Genomic DNA, 24,504 nt, shown 5'->3' on the forward strand with positions numbered 1-24,504 from the left:
CCACTAACTCCCATCAAGGCTCTAAGTACCCCTGGTCTAAAGGATCCACTTACATTGGAAAGGAGCTGTAGCCTGTCTTGACCCAACCCTTCACTTTTCATCTCCTGTTACGAAACTAAACATTATTTCCAGATATTCCATTGAAGAGAACCCAGGTATGTCAAACTACTCGCAGATTACCAATTCAATTGAACGATTTATAGATACACATATCGGTGGCATGTTAACATAATAGTTTATGTTCTCAAAAGCCATCGACAATGGCCTGAAAGGAAGGATCATTCCTTTCTTCTATTGTGTCGAGACATGAGTGACACTGAATTCTCTACCAGGTGTAGAATTGTCTTCAGAGGTTAGATTATCTCTCCTCTCTAACAAGTAAACATGAGTGAAAAAATTATTAAATCTATGAAAGAATAGTGCCTTTTTTATCAAATATTTTCAAAGATTTGGATGTGAATAGGTTATATACTTTTATAGATTGCAATCTTTATAGTTCAATATTTTCATCTTTTCTTTCAAGAAAAACCAAAAACAGTGCTTTTGAGCCTAATTCAAGATTAGCACAAAGGTTTTCTAATGTCTCTCACTCAGTTGTCTGAGAGAATGTGTTATAGAGAAGTTATGTAGTTCATTCAAGTTTCTCACTTCGTTATCTATTGAAGGAACGACCTAATTGCATTTCACTCTGACAAATTCCTCAATGTGGCATATTGTATTGTAACCTCCCCATTCATACCTTACCCTTACATATTGATGAACACTCCTAAACAACCTGTTCAGTACAGGAAATTGCCTTTCTTTGAAACCAAAATTGCCCTGCTAACCTGCTCGCTCTTCCAGAGAAAGAGAGTCAAACAAGGTCTTCAAATGAAAAGGATATCATTTGGAAGAATGTGAATCTGCAGAAGTGCCAGAAATCGAAATGTTTGAATCAGTTGACCAAATTGACAATGGGTAAATTGTTTTTTTTGTAGTACAGATCTAAGCTCACACAATCAAATAAAAAATGTGAATGCAAATACCATATAATGCTTTGATTTCTCAATATGTTAAGTCACTCTGTTGACTCAAATATGTAATAGACAATAAACTAATTAATGATAGAGAAAATAAAATGTCAAAGTGAGGCGGGACCAGTTTTGCAAATAAGTCTGCTATGCCTGTCAAGAGAGTGTCCAGCCTCTTTGTTCCAAGGTCCCAAAAGATGGTCCCAAACAGTAGGGCAACCACTATAGTGAAGAAAAATTGCACAACATTATAGTGTGGATTCCTCCAATATGACCAATGTTGCTTCCAAAGGCATGCCACACACTGAACCTTAAAGGACCGTGCATACTGTGTTGGAAAACTCAGATCCTGCGAGCCAGGAGCAGGGGTGCTTAGCTCTTGAATAAGGGCTTGATTCCATCTCAAAACAGAACAACACAATTGTCAAATAGGGCTTTAAAAAAATTATAGTTTCTTGGGAGAAATTATTGCTTCCAAAGGCATGCCACGCACTAAACCTTGAAGGACCGTGCATATTGTGTTGGAAAACTCAGATTCTACGAGCCAAGAGCAGGGGTGCTTAGCTCTTGAATAAGGGCTTGATTCCATCTGAAAACAGAACAACATAACTGTCAAATAGGGCTTTAAAAAATTTTACAGTTTCTTGGGAGAAATTATGTAACTAAAGATAGGGTAACAAAATTAGAGATGCACAATAAAAAAAGCTCAAAGTTCTGAAACAAATTCCTACAATTATGTTAAACATACTCATAGAGTGCTAATTTTCTATAGATCTCAGCAAACTCTACACCAAGTTTTTCCTCAACAGCTATGGAACTCACTTCCGATGCCCATGTCACTGGATTGTATCCTTCGCTAATCTGTGGTATTTCTAGAACGGCCTGGCCAAACAACCAAGAATCAGACAAAATTGAAGGAAATAAGTTTTATGATTATAAAAAGAGCTGTAGTTTAGCAAACCAATAAAACTGAAAATTTAGCAATTATTCCCTGACTTGTTCGAGCCCTTTGCAACCCTTCATTTGTTGTTAAGCCAAGCAAAGAAACATAGAGTAGGCCTTTTGTTTCACATTGCATAGATTGATCATGAAAGTGTTTGAATTCACCTCATCAAAAGCTTCAAAGATATCAATGCTGGGCTGATGGATGGTACAAACAACAGTTCGACCTGTATTGACTGTGTTGCGAACAATACGCATAACAATTGCTGCAGCACGGGCATCTAGTCCTGAAGTTGGCTCATCCATGAAGATTATAGAAGGGTTGGAAACTAGTTCAACTGCTATGGAAAGTCTCTTCCTTTGCTCTGTAGAAAGACCTGTCACTCCAGGAAGCCCTACAAGAGCATCTCTCAGAGGAGTGAGCTCTACGAGCTCCATGACTTTTGTCACAAACATCTGCACTTATTGTAACATCAAAAATATGTGAGTAAAAGCTGCTTGCAGAGTCTCATTAATAAGAAAGATCTTCAGTCTGAAGAACTGCATGCAAGGGTGAGAAATTTAGAACAAAACCTCGCAAGGAAGACGGAGCCATGCAGAATACACGAGTGATTCAAAGACTGTGACATTTGGAGAGTGGATATCATTTTATTCACAATACCCTAAGATGCGAGCAAATGTTTCTCGCTTCTTGGGGAATTCAGAGATCATTGTCGGCCTACATACGCTTGAAGCCCCAGCGGAACCAAGAAACCTCCATGAGCTACAGAATGGTGATCCTCCTCAGAGAGGGTTAGGGTCTAGCAGTAGGATAACCAGATGCCGAACTTCAGAGGAAAACCAGGGCATGCATTTGAAATTCTTATACATCACTGTCAGATTCAAATCCTGGAACGGCAGGTAGCCCACCAGGAGCACGAACAATATGCCTCCGCACGACCAGATGTCGGCCTTGGCTCCGTTGGTGACTTTCATATCACCATTTTCGTCTAATAACAGGTTCTCTGGCTTCAAATCTTGGTGACACACGCCCATGCTCCGGCTGTGGAAGAAATCGACCGCTGAAAATACTTTCTTGCTTCCTCTTCCTTCAGTATCCCCTTTTCGACAACCAGATTGAAGAGCTTGCTGCTGGAGTTCGCAGGGTTTTTACCTATGCGAATCGAATACTTGGTTCCAACGAATTCATAACTATTTTCTAGTCATCCAACGGTTTAGCTTTTCTCAATCGTCTAACATATCATCTAATGGTGCAAAATAATGACACGTAGGCAAAGAGCAAAGTTTATTTCAGAGGGAACGCCTTACGGCGTAACTAAAACAACTATTAAACACACTTCATTGTACTCAGTTAATAATGGCTTTTTCATCTTTAACTAGATATATATATAATATGATATTTAATAAAGAAGATGAAAAGGCCATTCACCCATCATTTGCATAACGGGTGGCACCATCTGTTGGTAAGATAAGACGGAATCCTTATTTGTCCATTTCTAAAGCAACTATAACGGGTGGCACCATCTGTTGGTAAGATAAGACGGAATCCTTATTTGTCCATTTCTAAAGCAACTCGTTTCCTCCGGCGCAACACTTTCCGTCACTCTGCCACGATTTTGAATGACATTTTCTAACAGAACAATCGTGTCGTCACCACTTTCCATCTCTCTGGGACGATTTTTAATGTAATTTTCTAACAGAACAATCGTGTCGTCACCACCGTCATGAGATTATTTTCAATGTTGTAACTATTTTAATAATATTCTGTTCAATGCTTGACCTTTCGACTGAACCTGTCGCCGCCGTGAGAGACTGTCAATGTTGCAACTTCTGTAAAATATTGTACGCAATTACAATCTGCAAGTTCCGTAAATATTCCTGATAAATCTAAAACCTTTTGATTAAATTAATAAAAGAATTATATGATGTTGTCCCTAAACAGAATCAAAATTTGTGATTGTTAACTCCACGCCCACATCTAATTTGCTATAAACTTTTACGCAGATTAATCTTCATGACAGTATGATATCTTTCAGCCTGCGGCGTTTCTATCAGAATTGGTTTACTATCTCAATTATGGATTTGGGGTGTCTCAAATCATGGGAGCACGGGTCAAGGGAAATAATGGCAGACGTTGAGAAGGTAGGTAAATTGAGAAATATTATGAATGGGGTGCGGGTGAAATGATGGTCTATAGGGAAATAATGGGACTAACATAACAAATATGTTACAAGTAGATATAATGACTATCTATTTGAGACACTGAGACTGCGTCACTGCGTCAATATTTGAGATACAATGATAGACCTATCTAGAGTTTGACCATTTTGACCATGGATGACAATGTTTGGCCATGGTCAACGAGATTGGCCATGTTATTAATGGTTAACTATGGTTGATTGTGGTTGACCATAGATGAATATGGTTAACCCTAGTTGAGGGTATTTAACAATCATTGAACAAGGTTGACCATGATTAAACAAGCTCAACTATGGTTAACTTTTTTATCCATGGTCAACCACAATCAACCATTGATAACATGGCCAATCCCATTGACCATGGCCAAATATTGTCATCCATGGTCAACATAGTGAAAAAGGTTGACTATGGTTGACAATGTTTGACCATGTTTGATCATGGTTAAGCTTGGTTAAGCTTGTTCTACCATGCTTGATCATTATATTATATTTTGCCTACTGTTTCTCCCCACATCTGCCCTCGAGTTATGAGTTATATCCCACCTCCCTACATTCTCAAATCCATAACTTACAAATTTAGATTTCCCCATTTCTAGTTTAATGCGAAAACAATAACATTAAACTATAGAAAATTGGGGGAGATTTGTCAAGTTTCAAGATTTTGGGCACCCCATGGGTTTTTGATGGTGTTGAATCCATTTCCACCATTAAAAACAAGATTCATTCACTATTACTACCAGATTTAAATTTTTTAAGAGAAAAATGACCAGATTCCAGCGTAAATTTGGGAAATTTGAGTTACAGCTGTCAAGTTTCAAGATTATGGATGCCCCATAAATTTTTGATAGTGCTGAACCCATTTCCACCATAAAAACAAAAAAAAATTAATAAAAAAATAACTAGATTCCTATAAATTTGCTGCCTTGCAAAACGGGCAAATTCGCTGCATCTAAACAAGAGGCAGAAATTGATGCATCAATTTATCCCAGAAAGTAACCAATTTATAATGCGGCATTTATAACAGGAAAGTTGACGTGATCATACGCAAGGACATTTTTATTTCGACTGAAACATATTTAGACATTTTTTACTAATTTGTAAAACATGTTTTCTAATTTTTAAAACAATTTCTGTGTTGCTAGTTTAAGAACATGCTGGAACACGTGCGGTCTAAGTGTCCCACACATGTGGAATACACATCAGCATAGGGCAGATGTTCGAGGCATATGGCCTGCGTGTTCATCAATCGACGTGGAATACACATCAGCATAGGGCAGATGTTCGAGGCATATGACCTGCGTGTTCATCAATCGACGTGGCCATTCTGGACACGTCGGACCTATTCAACATGTCTTACTTTATTTTTTAGGTAAATACACGTTTAGATCCATACCTCCGATATCGGTTCAATGAAATTCTTCTCTTTCCGGTTAAGGGTGAGCCCAATATTGAATGCATCCTCATCCCGCAATTTCCACAGGAAAACAAAAGAATCCCTCCCCGGTCCATGTTCTTCCTCGCTTCTCCTGCTACAGTGAAGTAATTCTAGGAATTTCAGTTGAGAGTTTGGGCGATAGATTTACTACCTCATTACTTCTGTTTCAGGGAAGAACATATGGTTCTGTTTCAGGGAAGAACATATGGTTGGGGTAGGAAGACAAGGAAAAGAAACAGACAAATGAGATGCTCTGGTTTTTAAAAACATTTCCAGAGGAAGGTTACTAAATCCATTTTGTTATATTCCGATGTTTTGTTTTACTTCCACAAGAATTGGGTTTAGCTTTGTCATTTTTCCTGTTCTGTTATGGGGCCCGTCAATCCGTTGAAAGGTATTTGGTTGAAATCCAATAGATTCCATTACAGGTTTGTGTAATTCAACAGCAAATTACTCTACTGCAGAAATTTTGCGGGAAGCTTAGACGAGAAACAGAGCTTGGTGATCATAAACAATCTGCATCAGCTTAAAAGAAATCACTGCATTTCAACAAAACAACTATTCTAAATCTGGGTCCAGTTCAAAACTCCAAGCATCCCTTCAAGGTATTAAGGATGAAAATTAACATGTAAAACATGAGATATTCCACTACTTTGTGATTGAAGCCAGTGATGTTGAAACGACATGATTGGTGCTTTCATATCAAACATGGAAATGTTTGGTAACAACTCTGTTACAATCTGAATCCCTGAAGGGCTATGGATTAATCACTTTTCTAAACCCCATCCACACCGTGTTCACAAAGAAGGAGTCTCCAGTTTCTTGGTACATCTTCAAAAACAAACCTGAGATTGCAAGGCCTGAATCTGTGTTTTCTCAAAGCTGCGCTCGTTTACAGTTTGGAGTAACGACAGGTCTGCAATTTGACTCAAAGAAGATTACAAAACAACACAACTTCTAAAGAGAAACATAAGCTCTGAATAATGAAATCCTAAACCTCGTAATGTTTGGTAGGATGTCGAAGTCAAAGAACATTACAATGACAAGATAACTTGTAAAAAGAAACATGAAGATCCAAATAAGAAACTTATAATGTTTAAGATGTCCAATGTGGTGGATGTGAAATCAAAGGCATGCATACCAGGGTTCATCCAACCTTCATGTCAAACCTAGGCTCAAAGGCCATGGCAAGCTCAAAGCATTCCGATGTACTTGCTGTGGTGTCTACAGGACGGCTGGGAAGCCAACTCCATGCATTTTCAGTTACATTGTAAACTACCACCTCTGTCACCTTTCTAAATTTTCTTTTCCTATGTCCAGAGACTATGAAACATGTGCAATCCCCTACTCCTATGCACCACTTACTGCAGTCCATAGAAATCCTCTTGAAATCTTTGGACAGGGACGGAGGCATTCTTGCAATCTCCTTCCACCGTGATGAGGATGAAGAGGTGGAGGAAGAAGAGTTCACCTTGGCTTTGTCAAACTCCCATATAATAACCTGCAAAAGCTCCTCTGTATGTCCGAAAATGTACCCGGCCACTAAAACCCATGACCCATAGGTAAGAAGGTAAGGTGACATGTAGTCACTGTCAGCCATCTCCGGTAATGGCGCAAAGATGGAAGTCCCCTGTTGGATGCTGAAACCCAGAATACCCGATTGGTCATGAATATCTGCAAAACAGTAGAATGAGCCTGCGCAGAAAACCAAGTCTTTCTTGTCAATATGCACATCATGTGGCAGGTGTCCTGCAATTCTCCATGACTTGAATGCAGAATCATATATTTCCACTATCCCCGCTTCATGGCTGTCCTCACCAACCACCACCACTTTGTATGTCCCTCTACTGTCGCCCTCCCCTTCCACGATGCCTCCAACACTTAAGACCGTTATGGATGAGATGGGGGTCAGTTTTAAGGAGGTTCTTGTGAGGGGATTGGAAACAACAAATGATAGACTTGGATGGAGATCGATTGTGTGCAAGAACAAGCCTGCCCCTGATCCATAGAAAGTAACAAATTTTACATTACCATTTGGCGCCACGAAGGAAGGAAAGGAGATGCAGGGGGTATTCCTCCAGGTTCCTGTGAAGAAGAAGAAAGCCAAACAATGAAGAGGCCTTCTGCCAACATCTTGCACAAGCAGCCATGGCTTCCTGTTACCAGGCTTCTCCGCCCATTTACTCGTTATGAATTGGGTTGATGTGAGCAGAGCATTGCATTTCTTGGACACACTGCGAAATCTACACAAAGACTCCACTGGCAACCACACCAGTATTTCCACGATCAAATCCTCCGGCAACACAGGCAAATCATGGGACTTGTGCAGATCGCCCATTTTAATTAACCTCCCACCGAGATAACTGGTTCAGCCTGGATTATGAATGAGTTTAATCAGTGCCGCGCCATCTATAAGATAAGCTAGAATTCTGATTCAGCCATCTCCAACTCAACACCTGTAACAACCTTCCAGCGCAACACTCTCCACCGCCTATAATGATTTTTACTGCCACATCTACCCATTGCCCTGCAACGCTGGCTACCCCCTTCCATCGCCACACTCGTCACTACCGCCATGAAATTGATGCAACTATTTATAAATATTATTATATTCGGCACCTGACATTCCGGGAGAACCTGGTACTGCCATGGAAGACCTTGAATGTTGCACGCATGCCTGGAATTTCAAATCTGCTTTGCCTGTCAAATTAAAATTTAATGACGTTTTTATATTTTTCATGCCTTTCATTATACATTCTATGTAAATTTGTGAGTGTCAACTTTCTCTTATAGGGAAACTCTCTTTCAAATACTCTAAATCTCCTTATACCACAAATAGGATGGTGAGTCAAAATCTCCTTATACCACAAATAGGATAGTGAGTAAATATCACTCACTGGATCTAGTGGCAAGAGCACACTTAATTTCTATTTCTTCTTCAATATGTTGAGATGGCACAATAATGGGATGGGCCGAAGGGACAGTACTAAGGATTGTCCTATATCGAAGACACAATTTTGGTTGGAAAACAACAGGAATCAAAATATTAGACTACAGTGGAAATCAATTTATGCAAAAACACAAGCTTCAAACCAGAGAAGCTTCAAACCAGAGACAATGCATATCATCTGACTCTTGAAATCAAGTTCCTCCCATAAATAACTCCCACATGAGGATGAACATGGCCTTTGTACATCTCTAAAAACAGGAAAGTGAACAATGTAAACACATTTAAAAGTAGAAAGTTTGTGTACTATATCATTTGAAAACTAAAAGACAGCAAATGATTCAATTCAAATACATTGCCAAAAAGACTAAAAAATACAATGAAAATGTAAATTTAAATGCAAGTGTTCCTACTTAAATGCCACGCAGGCAGACATGAAACTAAATCCAGCCTATGAAACTTTAAATTAAAATTAAATTTAAATAAAAAATTTGCCAAATTATTTTAAATCCGCACTTTGCTAACATTTAAATTAAATCTTAATCCACACATTTCAAAGAGTTGCAAATTAAATTCATACCCACACTTCACAAGATTCAAAAGTAAAACTAACGATAAAAACAACCAAAAAAAACTCACCTCTGCTGTTTTCGAAGATCAGGAGAGGAGGACACTGTTTTCGAAGATCAGAGGAGAGGAGGAGATTGAGTCTGCAAATCAAAAAAATGGGGCAAAATAGTCCTCTGCTTAGGCAGTTCTTCCTCTGCTAAAAAAATATGTATCGCCCTAGAAAATAAGAAATCTGTGCCTTGCCCTTAAAATTGAATTACCGACCATTATTTAATTTTACAAAAAAAATCATTACACCAAATCCGTCCTTTCTTCTCCATCTGGAATAATCTACGGAGCCGCCGAGGTGAGGTTGACTGAGCCTGTACTCCCTCATTGCCCCCCTAAAATTTATGACGGGCAATCGAGATACCTGAACGTCAAATTTACGGTTTGAGATTTTTTTTGACAGTCATTTTATACGTTTGAAAAAAAAAATGTGCCGTCAAATACGTTTAAAAATGGAAAAAACCTTCTGTGGAATGTCAAATTCCAGGCCTGGTTGCACGCATGTCTTTCAAATTAGTCCAGTCTGTCCTTTAATTGTTCGTGCAAGTTACTGCAGTCTGCAAATTATGTTCTCTCTATATTCGTGATGAACATCTAATCATTATTTGCATCAAATCTAACTCTAAAGAGTCCCTCATTTGAATCAAAATGGATGAATTCTTAACTCCACAAAAACTTTGATGACAATATGATATATTTAGCATATTATTCTTCCATCATAGCATAATTCACTCAATGCCTCACATAACTTCACTCTAACATTTAATATGCTATAAACTTTTGCAAAGAGAAACTTTGATGACAATATGATAATATTTAGCATATTATGCTTGCATAATTCACTCAATGCCTCAAATAACTTCATAAAGTATTCAGTATTTGCAGGCGGCCATTGTTGTTTTCTGAAATCAATACGAATCTTTTGGAATTGAAGTTGTCCCAACTGGGTCGAGTGGTCAGCGTGTTGTCACATCAATGTTTCTAGAAGTACGAGATATGATGTGGTACGACCAAATGCCGCCAATCTGTGCACGCATAATTTGTCATGATAACTCCTATTTTGGGAAATTCTGAAAGATATTTTAATCTTGTATGCCCATACATCCAATGCTTTATGGAATAAACTTTTTAAGTAGATTTTAGTTGTTTGTGTCATTTTAGAAAATTGTTATGAGGAGTTAGGGTGAAAGCTGTTTGAATTTTGATTATTAGGTGAGGGTAATTAGATCGATCATCTTGTTATACCCTATAGTCAAAATGATAGAGTTTTGGAAATTTTATGGGGTTATAAATAAAATGAGTCAAAAAAATATTAAAAAAAAATCTATATATAATTAAATGTTATAATAGTATATATATCAAATTTCAATATTTTGAAAAACAATAAACATATTAAATTTTAATATTTATGAAAATTTTGTTACTTATACAAATAATTAAATAAATTTAAATGTCAAATGTCACAGGTGTCATAATAGTAGACATAAAATCTCAATATTTATGAAAAACAATACATACATCAAATCTTAATATTTATGGAATTTTCATTTCTAAGTGTCTCAAACTCATGTTTGACTTTTAATCAATGTGCTTTCAATCACATTTTTTTTTTAATATATATGTGTGTGTGTGAAACCAATTTATATATAAATTCACTTTTATATATACTATTGACACATATAATCTACTTAATATAACAAAAACATCTAAAATTATTATGTGACTACTTAAATAAAATATTGCTAAATTATAATGGCAAATCTTTAACAAAATTTATTTTAAGGCTTACTACAAGGATTCCAATACTATTGCAACAATTATAAAAAAATCCAACCGACACATTTATGATATTATATCACTTTCTATATCAATATAGATATATTTTTGAAAATACAATCTAAGTTCTTCCTATAAACTCTTGCTGCATTTGAGTCCCTTCGTACATTAATACAACCTTCATCAATTGATTTTTAATTGGCATTGATAAGAAAAAACAATGTCCCCTCCATTATAAATCTTTATAGCTTTTTGGTATGCTGCTAAATCAACATGTCTTTTCATAATTAATTATGTGTTCCTTTAATATTATATAATGTTTTTCTTTCAAACATTTTTACCTACCTTCAATATCTAGTTTGATTGTATGATATTAAATGTTTCTCTTTCAAACATTTTTACCTACTTTTAATAGCTTGCTTGATTTTATGGGCAACTTGTGTATGAGTCATATAAGGCCTTGAAATATCAAGTTGTCAAATAATGCAAGATAAATACTTATAAGCATTTGTAGATGCATTAGTTATTTAAGAATATAGAGAGCAAACAAAATCCAATTGATGCCATTTGTTGTGGAAAATTTTGTTATAAATGATTTTAATGCAAAATAGAAATTTTATTGTTTTAACTAAAAACTTTTGAATCTTAACTTTGTGATTTCAACTATAAAAATATCTCTACTTAAAAACTTTAACAATTCTATTTGTTTAATATTTTGAAAATTTGTTTTGATATACTGAAGTAGAAACCTAAATTCAAAAGTTGAAGAATATCTAAACTATTATAATGTTGCCTACAAAATGGAACCTTGCAAATCACAAGTTTAATAATTAAAAAAATTCAAGATCTTTATGCATGGGCATCAGGGGAATTTTTATCTTAGATACAATAACTTTTGTTATCAATTACTTTTTGCATAAGAGGTAGGTACTAAGCAACAACGCTACATATTACACTTGTTTTATTTGTTTTTTATATAATTTTGGTTATTTCTAAAATATATGTTATAATAACATGTGATTCTTATATATGGATTTATGTGTTTCTTCAATACTTATCTTCAAAGTAGTGTTTTCTTCAACATGAATAGGTTTTTGGATTTGAAAGGGTTTGTTCTCATCATTATAGGTGACTAAAAATGAAATGTTGACTTATAAATTATATCAACCTACTTAACACTTGGTTTCAATGCCAAAACTTGGTTCATGGTTAAGCTTGACTTTTTTGGTGGCCCTCTTTTTTAGCGAACTGCAAGTTCAATTAGGTACTCAAGCTAATAATGATATTGAAGAGTGGATCCAAGTTGTGCACCGAAACAAGAACAATGAGTCTCAAAAGGCCCTACCTAGAATTTCAGGATAGGAAGGTAACTCCCAATTGTATTTCCAGTAATGTGAACAACATTGTATGCATCAGCGTGGTGACTTGTTGAATTCCAATTCCAAGGTCTTACTCTATTTACATATTTTCGCCCAATCCCTAAGGATTAGGTGTCTAACATTCCCCCCTTTCATCTAAATGTGTGTTTGTGAGTCCAAACAACATTATGAACCTTTCCAACTTTTCTCTTCCAAGTGTTTTGGTGAAGATGTCTACAATTTGTTCATTTGTGGAACAATGTAGTAGGTGAATAGTATTGGCCTCTACATGATGTTGAATTAAATGATACTTTGTGTTGATATGTTTGGCTCGATCATGGAATTTTCTTAGCCAATTTAATTGCAAAAGTATTTTCACTCAAAAGAGAAGTAGAGTTCACTTGTTTCTCTTGCAAATATTCAAGATTTTTCTTGAGCCACATAATATCCTTGGTTGCTTTTGCAACTACCACGTATTTTGCCTCTGTTGTGGAATCTGTTGGAACTAACTGTTGGCGTGATCTCTAGAAGGAAACTCCTAATCCAAAACTCATAACATAGTTTGAAGTAGACATTCTATTTTCCTTATCTCCATCAAATTCAGAATTAGAATATCCGATCAAGTTGAAGTCATTTGTATGTGAATATTTTGTAGAAATTCCCACTATAGATCAACAAATTATGCAATATACTAAAGCAAAATATTAGATCTACTTCTATAATTAAACTTTACAGAATCTTAATCAATTTGAGCACAATTAATGAGACCACATATAACTGAGAATGAGAAATCAATCACAGAAGAAATAACCCGGGGAAAGCCTCGGCCTAAAACCCCAATGTTTGTATTATCATACAAGTGGAAATCTTGTTCAGGTTACAAAAGGAATCAACTCTCAAGCTATCCTGCTCTCTCTGCAATCAAACAATGTTGCTCATAGACAGTCAAAGGCTTCTCCAAACCTTCTTCTCTTCCCTCCAAGCCTCCTATTTCCTTGTGCATTTTTCCTTGGGGTACAGTGCTTCCACTTGTGTGAATTGGCCTCTTCACACACTCACTAACCTCTGATCTAACTGCGCAATCCTGAAGGAGATAAATCCTTCTACATGGATGAGTTTCCTATATAGGAAAAAATTCATCCAACTGATAGTACACTGTCCCTCCTCTGATCTCAACTGGGTCTCTTTCTGAACTAACATGCATGAGTTATTTATGAGAGAATATTTAGTTATCTGAAGTGTAGCAGTTACATGCATGCAAGCATTAACTAACTGAACTCACAATTAATTTAACAAACTGTTTGAATTAATCTAACTGGACTTGACTCAGTTAACTGAGCCAACTAATTACAACTCAATATTACAACTCATCCTTATCTCTTTAACTGATGGATAATTCCTCAGTTAATGGAGAAACTCTTGCATGTCCCCACATAGACTTCATGTTTGATTTTCCTTAACTAATTAACTCATGGTGAATTAATTAATTATTTTACAAACAACTGCTAAGATCAAATTCAAATTTTACTTCTCAATTTTAGTTCAGGGACTAACTAAAATTGGAATCTAACCCGAAATACTATTTATAGCAATGCTATTTATAACACTTCCATTTTTCATTCCTTGTTGCTATGTCCAACACTAGTACTCGAAATACAATTTATAGCAGTGCTATTTTTAGCACTTCTATTTTTAGCATTTCTTGTTGCCATTTTCAACATATTTGAGTCCAAAGTCTTGAGTTCCTTTCAAGTACTTTAAAACTCTTTTTGTAGTAGACCAATGTCCTCACAAGGCTTTTGCATAAAATTGGAAAGGATTCCAATAGCAAATGAATATTTGGTCTAGTAGTGGTGAGGTAAATAAGACTTTCCACAAGTTGTCTATACTTAGTTTCATCCTCAAATTCATTCCCTTCTTTAGATGTGAGCTTCATATTTTATTTCATTGGAGTGGACAAAGGATTGCATTCAACCATGCCAAATTTGTTCAACAATTCTCCAATGTACTTCTTTTAGGAGAGGAATATATATCTTGGATGTTGGGTCAATTCAATGCCATAATAGTAATGAAGGTGATGCCGACAAAAAACTAGTTGTGCCAGCCTAAAACCCCATAATGCCAAACTTATGGTAAAAAAGGCGCTTCCTTAACCCCAACTTAGGGAGATAAATCCATTTTTAATATACTTGTTTCAATTTAAGTGGGAGTAACCATCAAGGTAATACAAAAAACCACTAGATCCAAGTCTTTTTAGCTATAGCCACTGGAGCCAAGAGCTTCATATATATATATATATATATATATATATAAAATACCCTCCCACATCTAACCAAGTAATCGACCAACTGGGGTAAACATGTGAGGAAGAGTTACTATGATATGATTTAAATTTCTATGTATCAGTTAAGGAAGTGGAACTGACAGAACACATCCAACATGACCTTCTACACATGAAACAAAACCCCCAAGATCCCTCCAACCCAGCACTGTGACCAACCCCTGAGACAAACTGACATTTTTCTGCATTAAAACCTCAATCACTCCCTTGACATGGGCATGCATGTGACTGGGACCCTCCAATCGCTCCCACAGCAAGGCATGCATGCGACAAGGAACTTTTCGAGGTAGTTATGTGTCGGGGACTCCGAAATTTGTGCCACCTTTTCAAGGTCAAGACTTAGGCCACTGGCTAGAACTCCATGAAACTTCTAAAAATGAAAAGTAACATCAAAACAATGATACAAGTGCATACACTTGAACAAGGACTTGAATGGACCCCTACTAACCATGACATACATTTCATCAATCATGTCACAAATATGCATTCTACAGGTTTATACAATAGATCTAAGCATAAGGGCCTCATACTTGTCTGAAAATATCTAAGAAGCATTGTTTCCTCATCACAATAGCTGCACGACCATCTATTAGGCCATATATTCATTGTAAATTCCATGATTAACCAAAACATGATGAGAGCCATACATTTTCACTATCATAAAACTCATTCATAACCAACATATAACCAAAATAAATACCAAGGATATAACAACCATATAAGCCACATATAAACAAATATATTTACCCATAAAATACCAAGGATAAAGAGAGCTCTTATTGATGAATGTAAAGGCAAACCTGATTCGGGACTTCCACATTCCACCCAACCATATATTGGCTGAACAAAATCTCTCTTCAACTAATCACCTTCGTGCCATATTCCAAGCATGAATGTGGTAGCTCATAGAACCGATCCATCAAAATCAAACTAGGGCTTCCAGAGGCCAAACCACCTCAACCCTTAACCAGTGATTCCACCTCACGGTTAAACATCACTAACCATCACTAGATTGGTCTCTACCCAAGCTGTTTAGGGCTCCAGAGAATTTTTTCCAATCTAGGCTTCAAGACTAGTAACTCAACCCGCAATTGTTGCCGAGCTCCTGAGCGTTTGTCCAACCAAGGCTCCAGGACTAGTAACTCAACCCACAAAGGGCTCGAGAGATTTTGTCCAACCAAGGCTCCAGGAATAATAACTCAACCCAAGTTATTACAGTGCTCTAGAGCGTTTGTCCAACCAAGGCTCCAGGAACTAATAACTCAACCCACAGCTAAAGGAACATGACAACCAACCAGAAAGAAAAAGGGAAAGGCTCCCACAAGACCATGGCTATCTAGGAAATGGCAAGGCTAGGCAAAACCATTGTCAATCCAGGAAAAATTCCATGTCAATGATAGATCATGACCAAGTAAACACATCCATATTCCATGCATGCCAAAACTACTAAGCAAATCATACATGCAACTCGATACCTTTAAGAAAAACTCGTTGTAGCTACTGATCCTGATGTCCTCTTATGCTTTCTTGCTCTTCCTTTGCCTTCTTTCTCCAAATCTCAAGTATGCCACACTCCTCCAAGAGTGATCCAAGAAAACTCTAAGTATCCAATAGTATGAGAGAGAGATAGAATATAATGAGAGATCCAAAACTGAACTAACAAAAGACTGTGAACTGGTCCTCAGAAGCCTTTTTATTAATGAGGTCTCTATTTTCTTCATTTTCCATTATTTTCCTTCATTTTACTCCTCACACACAACATGTGACCTTTCACCTTCCTTTTCTCCTAATTTCCATTATTTTCATAAATAAAATGCCAATTAAAGCCTCATGTCTTTCCAAATCCTTTGCTAATTTCCATAACCATAATAAACCAAATGAACAACCACACTTGGATGTTTTTCTCAACCTTAAGCTTGGAATAAGTGTCCCATAACCGTGGTTATTTTTTTTCCTTCATTAACTTTTATTACACGGAATTATCACTAGGGCTGTTACATAACCCTCCCCCTTGGGGGAACACTATCCTCAGTGTTCAATGACACCTACAACCAACAAGATTGGTGAAAGAAAAACGTACTGCCCATGGAGCTTTATAACGTATATCATTGCAGCATTTACAATGATCAACCTGTTGAGAAGGAAACCAACATGAAAACATAACAACATGACAACCATAATGACATGACACCCATACTGCTTATTGGAGCTTTATAACACAACTCATAGTGGTATTTACATCCATATACATATATACATACACCAAAACATATGCCAAACATTTTCTCAACCAACGAATAGAGAAGTATAGATAGCCCGCATCTAATCTGCCATCTCCCATGTAGCTTCATCGGGCCCAAAGTGCTTCCACGACAATTTAACCTGCTCGATTTCTTGATTCTGGCTAGAATTCTCCTTCTGGCTTCACTTGCAATACAGACTAGTCAATTATATGATTAACATCATTAACATACTTTTGAAAAAATGACAAGTGGAAAACATCAGGGACTCTCACTATTGAAGGCATTGCAAGTCGATAGGCTACTGGTCCAATCCTTTTAAGAATCTTGAAAGGTCCACAAAACCAAGGTGCCAGTTTCGCACATGATCCAATCCGTAAGGAGCTCTTCTTGGGCTTGATGCACAAGTAAACCTGTTTCCCAACTTGAAACTCCTCAAACAACATGTTTCGATATGTATAAATTTTCTTCCTATCCTATGCCTCCTTTAAATTCTTCTTGATTACCTGAATTTTCAGTTCCATTTCTGCCAACATATTCGGTCTTATCAATATCCTGTTAACTGGATCACTCTAACTAATAGGAGTATTAAAACTCCACACATAGAGTGCCTCAAACAGACTCATCCTTAATGACTCCTAATACCCATTGTTGTAAGGAAACTCTACCTAATCCAGGTGGATCTCTAAAATGTACCAGTGGCATGGTAAGAATGCTCAAAAATCAAAGTGGTAGATGTTAACACTCAGGTTGTCCTTAAGCTCCTTTAAAGGATATGGCCGAGGTAACCACAAACCAATATTTGGATTGCAGGTCCTAGCCTACTTGCAATCAGAGAGGGCTCTCTCTTTCTGATTTATCTTTGTTGATGATGATTGTAGGCTAGTTATTGAGTTCAGGGGTTTTGTTTAAGTTTTGGTGGGAAGGATGATGCTTTCAATTAGAGAGGCAAAGCATAGTGTGGTAAGTTTCAAACCATTGGGCATGGAGTCATGGAGTAAGACTGTTGGTGCGTTTTCTTGGCCACAAGAGGAATGAGGAGCAAGGTAGCTGCTCATGAAACAATACTCAAGCTGAATGGAGATGGATTGAAGGCTAAGGAATGAGAGGTAACAAAGAATCTCTCAATCAGGTTAGTAGAGGGAAGATGAATGAGCTCTATCTAGGAGCAGCTAAGAATTCTTAGATAACAGTCATTCATATGTGAAATAGATCAAACATGAGCCATAAAAGAATTCATATTTATGCCTAAATCAAGAGGAAAACATTAAGAAGCCACATAAACTGAGCATAGAGTGCAGCTAAGAAAATTCTAAACCAATCCTTTGTTCTGTGACTTGAGCATATATGAAATTGAAATAACAGAGGTTAGGAACAATTATTGATTCATATAGCAGCACAGGAATTCCATCATTCACTCTTTGGAACCATTAACAACACATCAAACAGTCCATTCTCCAAGCTTGTAAGCAGTCTTTGATTATAGAAAATATTAGATATACAGTGCGAGTCTCTCTTGGAGTACATTAACCAACCACACCTTAAAACAGTGCAGAGGGTGGTATATAAAGAAAAATAGCTACAGACCTCCCTTGAACAGGTGTCAAGGGGGAAAATATCTCAAAAATATCTCTCAAAACAGATCAAAGAGATCTGTGCAGTCATTGTCACTGAAACTAATCTATGCTGGAAATAAATGCAAAAAACATATTAAAACAGCTGCGCTGGGGCAGCTGGCATCTCAAGTCATGTAAACAAGGGCTGCGCATGAGGCTGCAGCCTCTAAAATGAGTGTAGAGAGGTCTTTGAGTCGTGTGCTGGCCTCATGGCCATAACTGCAAGTTGGGGAGCCATAACGGCTTAATGATGCTTTGCTGAATCTGCTGGGGCCCTTCTGTTTTCATCTGCTTCGGAAGATTTTGACTGATACTCTCTGCCGCTTCCCTGATACTCTTTGCCGCTTCCCTGATACTCTTGGCTTAAAAAATGCTCTAAGTTGTCACATCATCTCATTAGTGGCTGTTATTTGGTCCCAGTACCTACTGCGAGGTGCTTTGTTACTTCTGGGTGGTTACCGGCTCTTGGCCGACTCAAAATGCTTTAGCAACACTTAAAATCACGAATTGGATGAGTAAAGGGTCATTGAAGGCCTGCTGAGGTGAAAACCTTGCGTTTGGAGCTAATCTAGGCCTGGGGCGATCGAAATTGATTAAAGAATGACTCTGTTCCCTTGACGAAGAGGCACGCGCGACATATATATGAATAAAAGGAAAAATAGCCCCTTTTCCTTTATAATAGGCAAAATGCCCATTTTTCCAGCAAAAATCGCGAAAATATGGGCGGGCGCGACACTGTTCATTAGATTAAATGTTGGCCGTTGGATCCGGCGCGGGCCGATCCAACGGTTGGCGCTAAATCGCATCGGGGCGGACCATTGGTCCCAACACATAAAACCTCCGATGGAGCGATATAGCTTGCGGACCCGAAATGCTTATAGGCTCTTTCTTTATGGAGATCGGGTCCGGCCCATTGGTGAACCCAACTCGGCGGATTTTAATAAAAATGATAAGCGGACCCGAAACCCATTCAAACTGCTCTTTATAAATTTTCGACTCTGGAATATCGGAGACCTCCCTTTTCGCTATGCCCAGGGAACTTATGGAATCGAAAGCTTTTACAAACCTGCCCTGAAAATATTTCGGCTCCGCCATATCGGAGCCAAACATAAGGGGTGATCGCCGATCAAACATGGGCCGTTGATTTGGTGAAGGCGATGGACGGCAGAGATTACGTCGGCATTTCGCTATCGGCGGGGACATGGGGGCTGCCACATAGAAACGCCGAAAACCCATCGGACCCGAAAAGTTATACAGGCCCTCTTTATTTTATTTCGGGTCCGACCCATCGGCGGAACCCAAATCGGCGGTTTTAACAGTGGAATGGGTCCGCGGACCCGAAAACCCTTAACACTGCATTTGATAACTCATCGGCTCCGGCCAGTCGGAGCTTTCCCACTTGTCTGTGAAAAGGCCCCTTTCGGACCCGAAATCTTTTATGCGCCGCGCCTTATAACTTTTCGGCTCCGCCAGTCGGAGCCATATGGGAGCGATGCGATTAATCCAGGGCCGTTGATCTGGGGGCCCGAATGGGCGGCTGAGATTAACTCGGCACTTCGGCAATCGACGGGGCAGAGGGTTGACATATATGTGATCGCCGAAACGGGCGATCGCCGAAATGCCGAGGGTCGTTGATCTGGGCGGGGGCAATGGATGGCTACTATTAATTCGCAGCATTGGCTATCGGCAAAATTGCCATCGACGAAACATATATATATGGATTGCAATGCACATTGTGATACGCTGATCGCCGACATGCGATCGGCGATAAACAATCGGAGGCCTATATCTATGATGTTTAACATGTGACTGCCCCCTCCCGACAGTGATATCGCATCGGAGGGGGACCAAAAGGGAGCTTTTTGCATCGGAGCAAGGTTTTTTGATAAAAGAGAAGCTTTGGTGAAATCGGAGGGGTCTCCTTTGGCATTTCAAATGGTTTGTGAGCCATTGGAAGGGGTCCGATGGCCCAAAAAGGAAGAATTTTATGCCATTTGAGGGATTTTCATGGTTTTTTGCATGTTAAATGGCCCAAAAGAGGGGTTTATGCCTCTGAAAAGGCAAAACAAGGCAAAAAGATGGTTTTATATACATATGAATGGAATTTTATGCTTTGTGAAGGAGTCAAAAAGCATTTGGGAGGTTTTATGGAGTGATGAAGGGCTTTATGCATTGGAGGGAGTCCAAAATGCATGAGAAGATGGTTTGAGGGGGGTAATGAGGGTTCTTGCTAAGTTTTAGATAAACTTAGCAATTCCCGAGGATGTATATGGTTATTTTTCAACCAGGGGGAGGGGATAAGTATATAGGGGAGTTATATACATAGTTTTAGTAGGGGAAGGGGACATAGATAGGGAGCTACATAGTAGTGTTAGTAGTTAACATGACAAGTGATAAGAAAGCACTAAGTATGTGAATCTTAGGCTATTAAGAGGGAAAATGACTTATAGAAGGAGTATGGACATTCCTTGAGTGAAGCAGATCTTCACCAAGGCAAATGATATGGAACATGATGAATCTAAGAGGTATCAAGCAGATCTTGACCTTTTTTAGGGGAAGTTAGTGAGTGATTTGGGGAAAGAGGAAGAAGGGGAAGTTAGACATGCATTTCTTGAAGTCCTCCAACTGAACAACTGCCTTCAACTTGTGATATGATAGATATAACACTTGACAATATGAAATGGATCACAAGCCATGATTCTACAACCACAAAGCTACCTACCCGACCTACTCACCTAGCATTTTCTCTTCTTTTGGTTTGGGTGCACTTGAACTAGCATACCCAGCTTTTCATTCTTTCTTGTTGCTTGTGCTCCTATCTACTTCTACACTTATTTCAGCCAGGGGCTCAGATTAAGCTGTTGAGCACCCTTGTTTCTCTACCTAACTACAAATCTGCCAAGATTAAGCTGTTTGGACAGATGTTCATTCTCTATATTCTACAACATGAAATTGAAACCCAGGGAAGCCAAGATTAAGATGTTTGGCCTTCCCATGCTTGAAAACTGATCAAAATGGATTACTAATCAAGACTGTAACAAAGCAGTGGCATTTAGATTAGCTCACTTTCACGGATACTTCTCTGGCCATCTGTATCAAATATGGAGCATTGCAACAAGCAGAGTATGACATATTTGGCATGTAAAAATGTCGATCATGAAAGATGTTTAACCTGCCGCAGCAGGAGGCTAAGAGTGGCTCCACTTGGGGATGGCTTTTCCATGTGACAAGCCAAGAACAGCAGGTCAGAATGCCTTGATCCTCTGTAGTTGCTGTTTAATTGAAAATTTCTTCTGTGCTAACTGCTGAATGACTGGAACTTTAACTTCTGAATGCAACACTCCTCCTTAACTGAAACACTGTGAAAAGTAAAGCATCGCCTGCTTTCTTCTGCGTGCTTGATATTGCATACACTTTTTCTTGAGAACTAAACACAAAAAGGGAACAAAACTGGAGCTCTTCTTTTCTTGTCTTTGAACAGGCTGTAGATGTAACGCTAAAAAAAAATCCTCTGTTTTGATACTACTGACTGAAGAACTGGAAGCCTGAATGCAGTATTTTTAATAGAACTTGCTGTTATAAGTAACAGCGCTACCCTTTTGACACCGAATGTTCAGAACAGCGTTGAACTCTGCTTTGGGAAGCCATCTATCTCTTATTTGCGCATAGGTATCAAAACTGAATAATTTCTTTGAAATATTTCAAAGAACAGAGAACTGTAATGCTGCATTTTTTGCTCCTTTAACTCAAAACTGTGCTGCGTTTTTGTTCTAGCAATCGAATTGCTTTATTCAAACATAAAAGGAGAACGTTGAGTCTAAACAAAGACTAATATACAAATATATACACTGGCTTGAATTGCATTCAATAGATGGGAACATGGTAATGCTTTAATACTCGGCCATTAATGGGCCCTCTTCGAGTGCGGAGGCATCTTCAGATTTGAGGAAATAAGTATTATTGCCTTGCACAACGCTGATGATAAAAGGGCCTTTCCACAGAAAGTCAAACTTGGCATGCTTTCCCTTGTCTTCTCGTCTTGAGTCCCACTTTAGAACCTTGTCGCCAATAAAGAAATCCTTAGCTTTAGCCCCCTTGTCAAATGCCTTCTTCAGCCTCTCTTGTAACATTTGAGCTCTATCATACACCTGTTCTCTGGTCTGCTGAAGGTGAATGGTCTGATTGATCCTTCGTTGAATATCATTTGGTTCAGCTTGAACCTCCTGCAACAGCCTCATAATGGAAATGCCCAAAGAAGATGGGAATCTGGCTTCCATACCGTAAACAAGCTCATAAGGGCTCATCCCAATTGATTTTTTTGTTGAAAGCCTGTCTGCCCAAAGGGAATTGGTGAGCTTTTTATGCCAATTCTTCTTGCTTTCTTCCAAGGTCTTCTTAATGATACTGATCAGGCTCTTATTAGATGACTCGGCTAAGCCATTACCTTGAGGGTAATAGGCTGTGGAATGGCCTAAAGTGATATGGAATTTATGGCAAAAATTGATCATCTTTTTGGATTTGAAAGCAACGGCATTGTCAGTGATGATCTTCTCAGGGCAGCCAAATCTAGAAAGGATATTGCACTCAAGGAATTGGATAATGGTGGTGTCATTGGCTTGCCTACATGGGATGGCCTCAATCCACTTAGTGAAATAGTCGGTGGCTGTTAAGATCCACTTATGCTGGCCTGAGGAGAAGGGATGGATTTCTCCAATGAAGTCAAGACCCCATTGTTGAAAAGGCTTCTCGGTTGAGATGGGTTTAAGAGGCAAAGGGAGCAGCTTTTTCTTGCCTTCAAAGATTTGGAAATTGTGGCATGAGGTGGCAAACTTCTTTACATCTGCAAACAAAGTGGGCCAATAGAAACCAGCCCTTAAAATTTTATCAGCAGTGGACTTCCAATATAGATGTCCTCCACAGTCCCCTGCATGGAATTCTTTCATGACATTGTTAGTTTCATTCACAATCAAGCAGTTAAGTAATATACCTTCATGATTTTTCCAAAATAATGCACCACCTAAGACACAAAATTTCAAAGCCTTCATTCTTAAAAATCTCTTCTTGGTCCTGGACAATCCTGGGGGAGCACACAGGTTTAACAATACAAAGCAAATATCAACATACCATGGGGATTGCAAAAAGGTGTCACTGATCTGTGGAGTCGCCAGCTCCTGTTCATTGTCCAATTGGTTGATGTCTAAGGCTTGAAAGTTTGTTTCGGACATCAGTTTAGCTAAACCTTGTCCCTTTATTAGCTTGGTTGGTTTTATTTCTATGTCATACTCAAGAATGTTAGCAATCCACTTGCCTCTTTTGCCTTCTAACCCCTCTTGGGTTAATATGTCTTTTACAATAGCATTTGGCACATAAGCAATCACATGTGAATATAAAATATAAATTCGGAATTCCTTGATTGCTTTAACAAGGGCATAGGCTTGCTTCTCCATGATTGGGTATTTCAGGGGTGCATCTCTTAAGGCTCGGCTGAAAAATGCAATTGGATTTTCAGTTCCTTGATCATCCTTTTGCAAAAGGACAACAACTATAGTATTATCAGATGCAAATGAAAATATGATAAAGTCCCTATCAAATTTTGGACTTGTGAGGACTGGGGCTTGAGTTAAGGCTGATTTAATGCCCTCAAATGCTTGCTTGGCCTCTAGAGACCACTTTACCTTGGCGTCTTTCTTGAGCATGTTGTTTAGCATTCTTATAAGCTCAACCAAGTTTGGAATAAACCTCCTTAGGAAATTGATTTTCCCAAGGAATTCTTGCAATTCTTTTATATTTCTAGGATATGGGATTTTGCAATATGGCTTGGATCCTTTCCGGATCAATTCTAATACCATCCTTTGAGATGATATGTCCAAGTAATTTGCCTTCTTCAAGGCCAAAGAGAGACTTCTTGGGATTCAAGGAAATGCCATATTTCCTACATGTGATGAATATTTGCCTTAGGTGTTTGAGGTGCTCTTTATCAGATTTGGAGAAAGGGGTTAAGTCATCAAGGTAGACAACTAGGA

The 24,504-nt window shown here is 38.2% G+C and overlaps 1 protein-coding gene across 1 annotated transcript; it reads right to left on the reverse strand.

The window, feature by feature from the left end:
* Window positions 1-6,164: 6,164 nt before the first annotated feature.
* Window positions 6,165-8,100, reverse strand: LOC149242455 (F-box/kelch-repeat protein At5g15710-like). Its single transcript, XM_089374247.1, has 2 exons — window positions 6,727-8,100; window positions 6,165-6,501 (listed from the first exon to the last, which is right to left on the reverse strand). Exon 1 carries the CDS (start codon window positions 7,921-7,923, stop codon window positions 6,733-6,735), a length of 1,191 nt encoding a protein of 396 aa, XP_089230373.1. The 5' UTR covers window positions 7,924-8,100; the 3' UTR covers window positions 6,165-6,501; window positions 6,727-6,732.
* Between the last annotated feature and the right edge of the window lie 16,404 nt (window positions 8,101-24,504).

The sequence above is a fragment of the Pinus tabuliformis genome, chromosome 8 (genome assembly GCF_031772625.1).
Source record: "Pinus tabuliformis cultivar Carrire ecotype Pingquan chromosome 8, CPIR1, whole genome shotgun sequence".
Classification (NCBI taxonomy): domain Eukaryota; kingdom Viridiplantae; phylum Streptophyta; class Pinopsida; order Pinales; family Pinaceae; genus Pinus; species Pinus tabuliformis.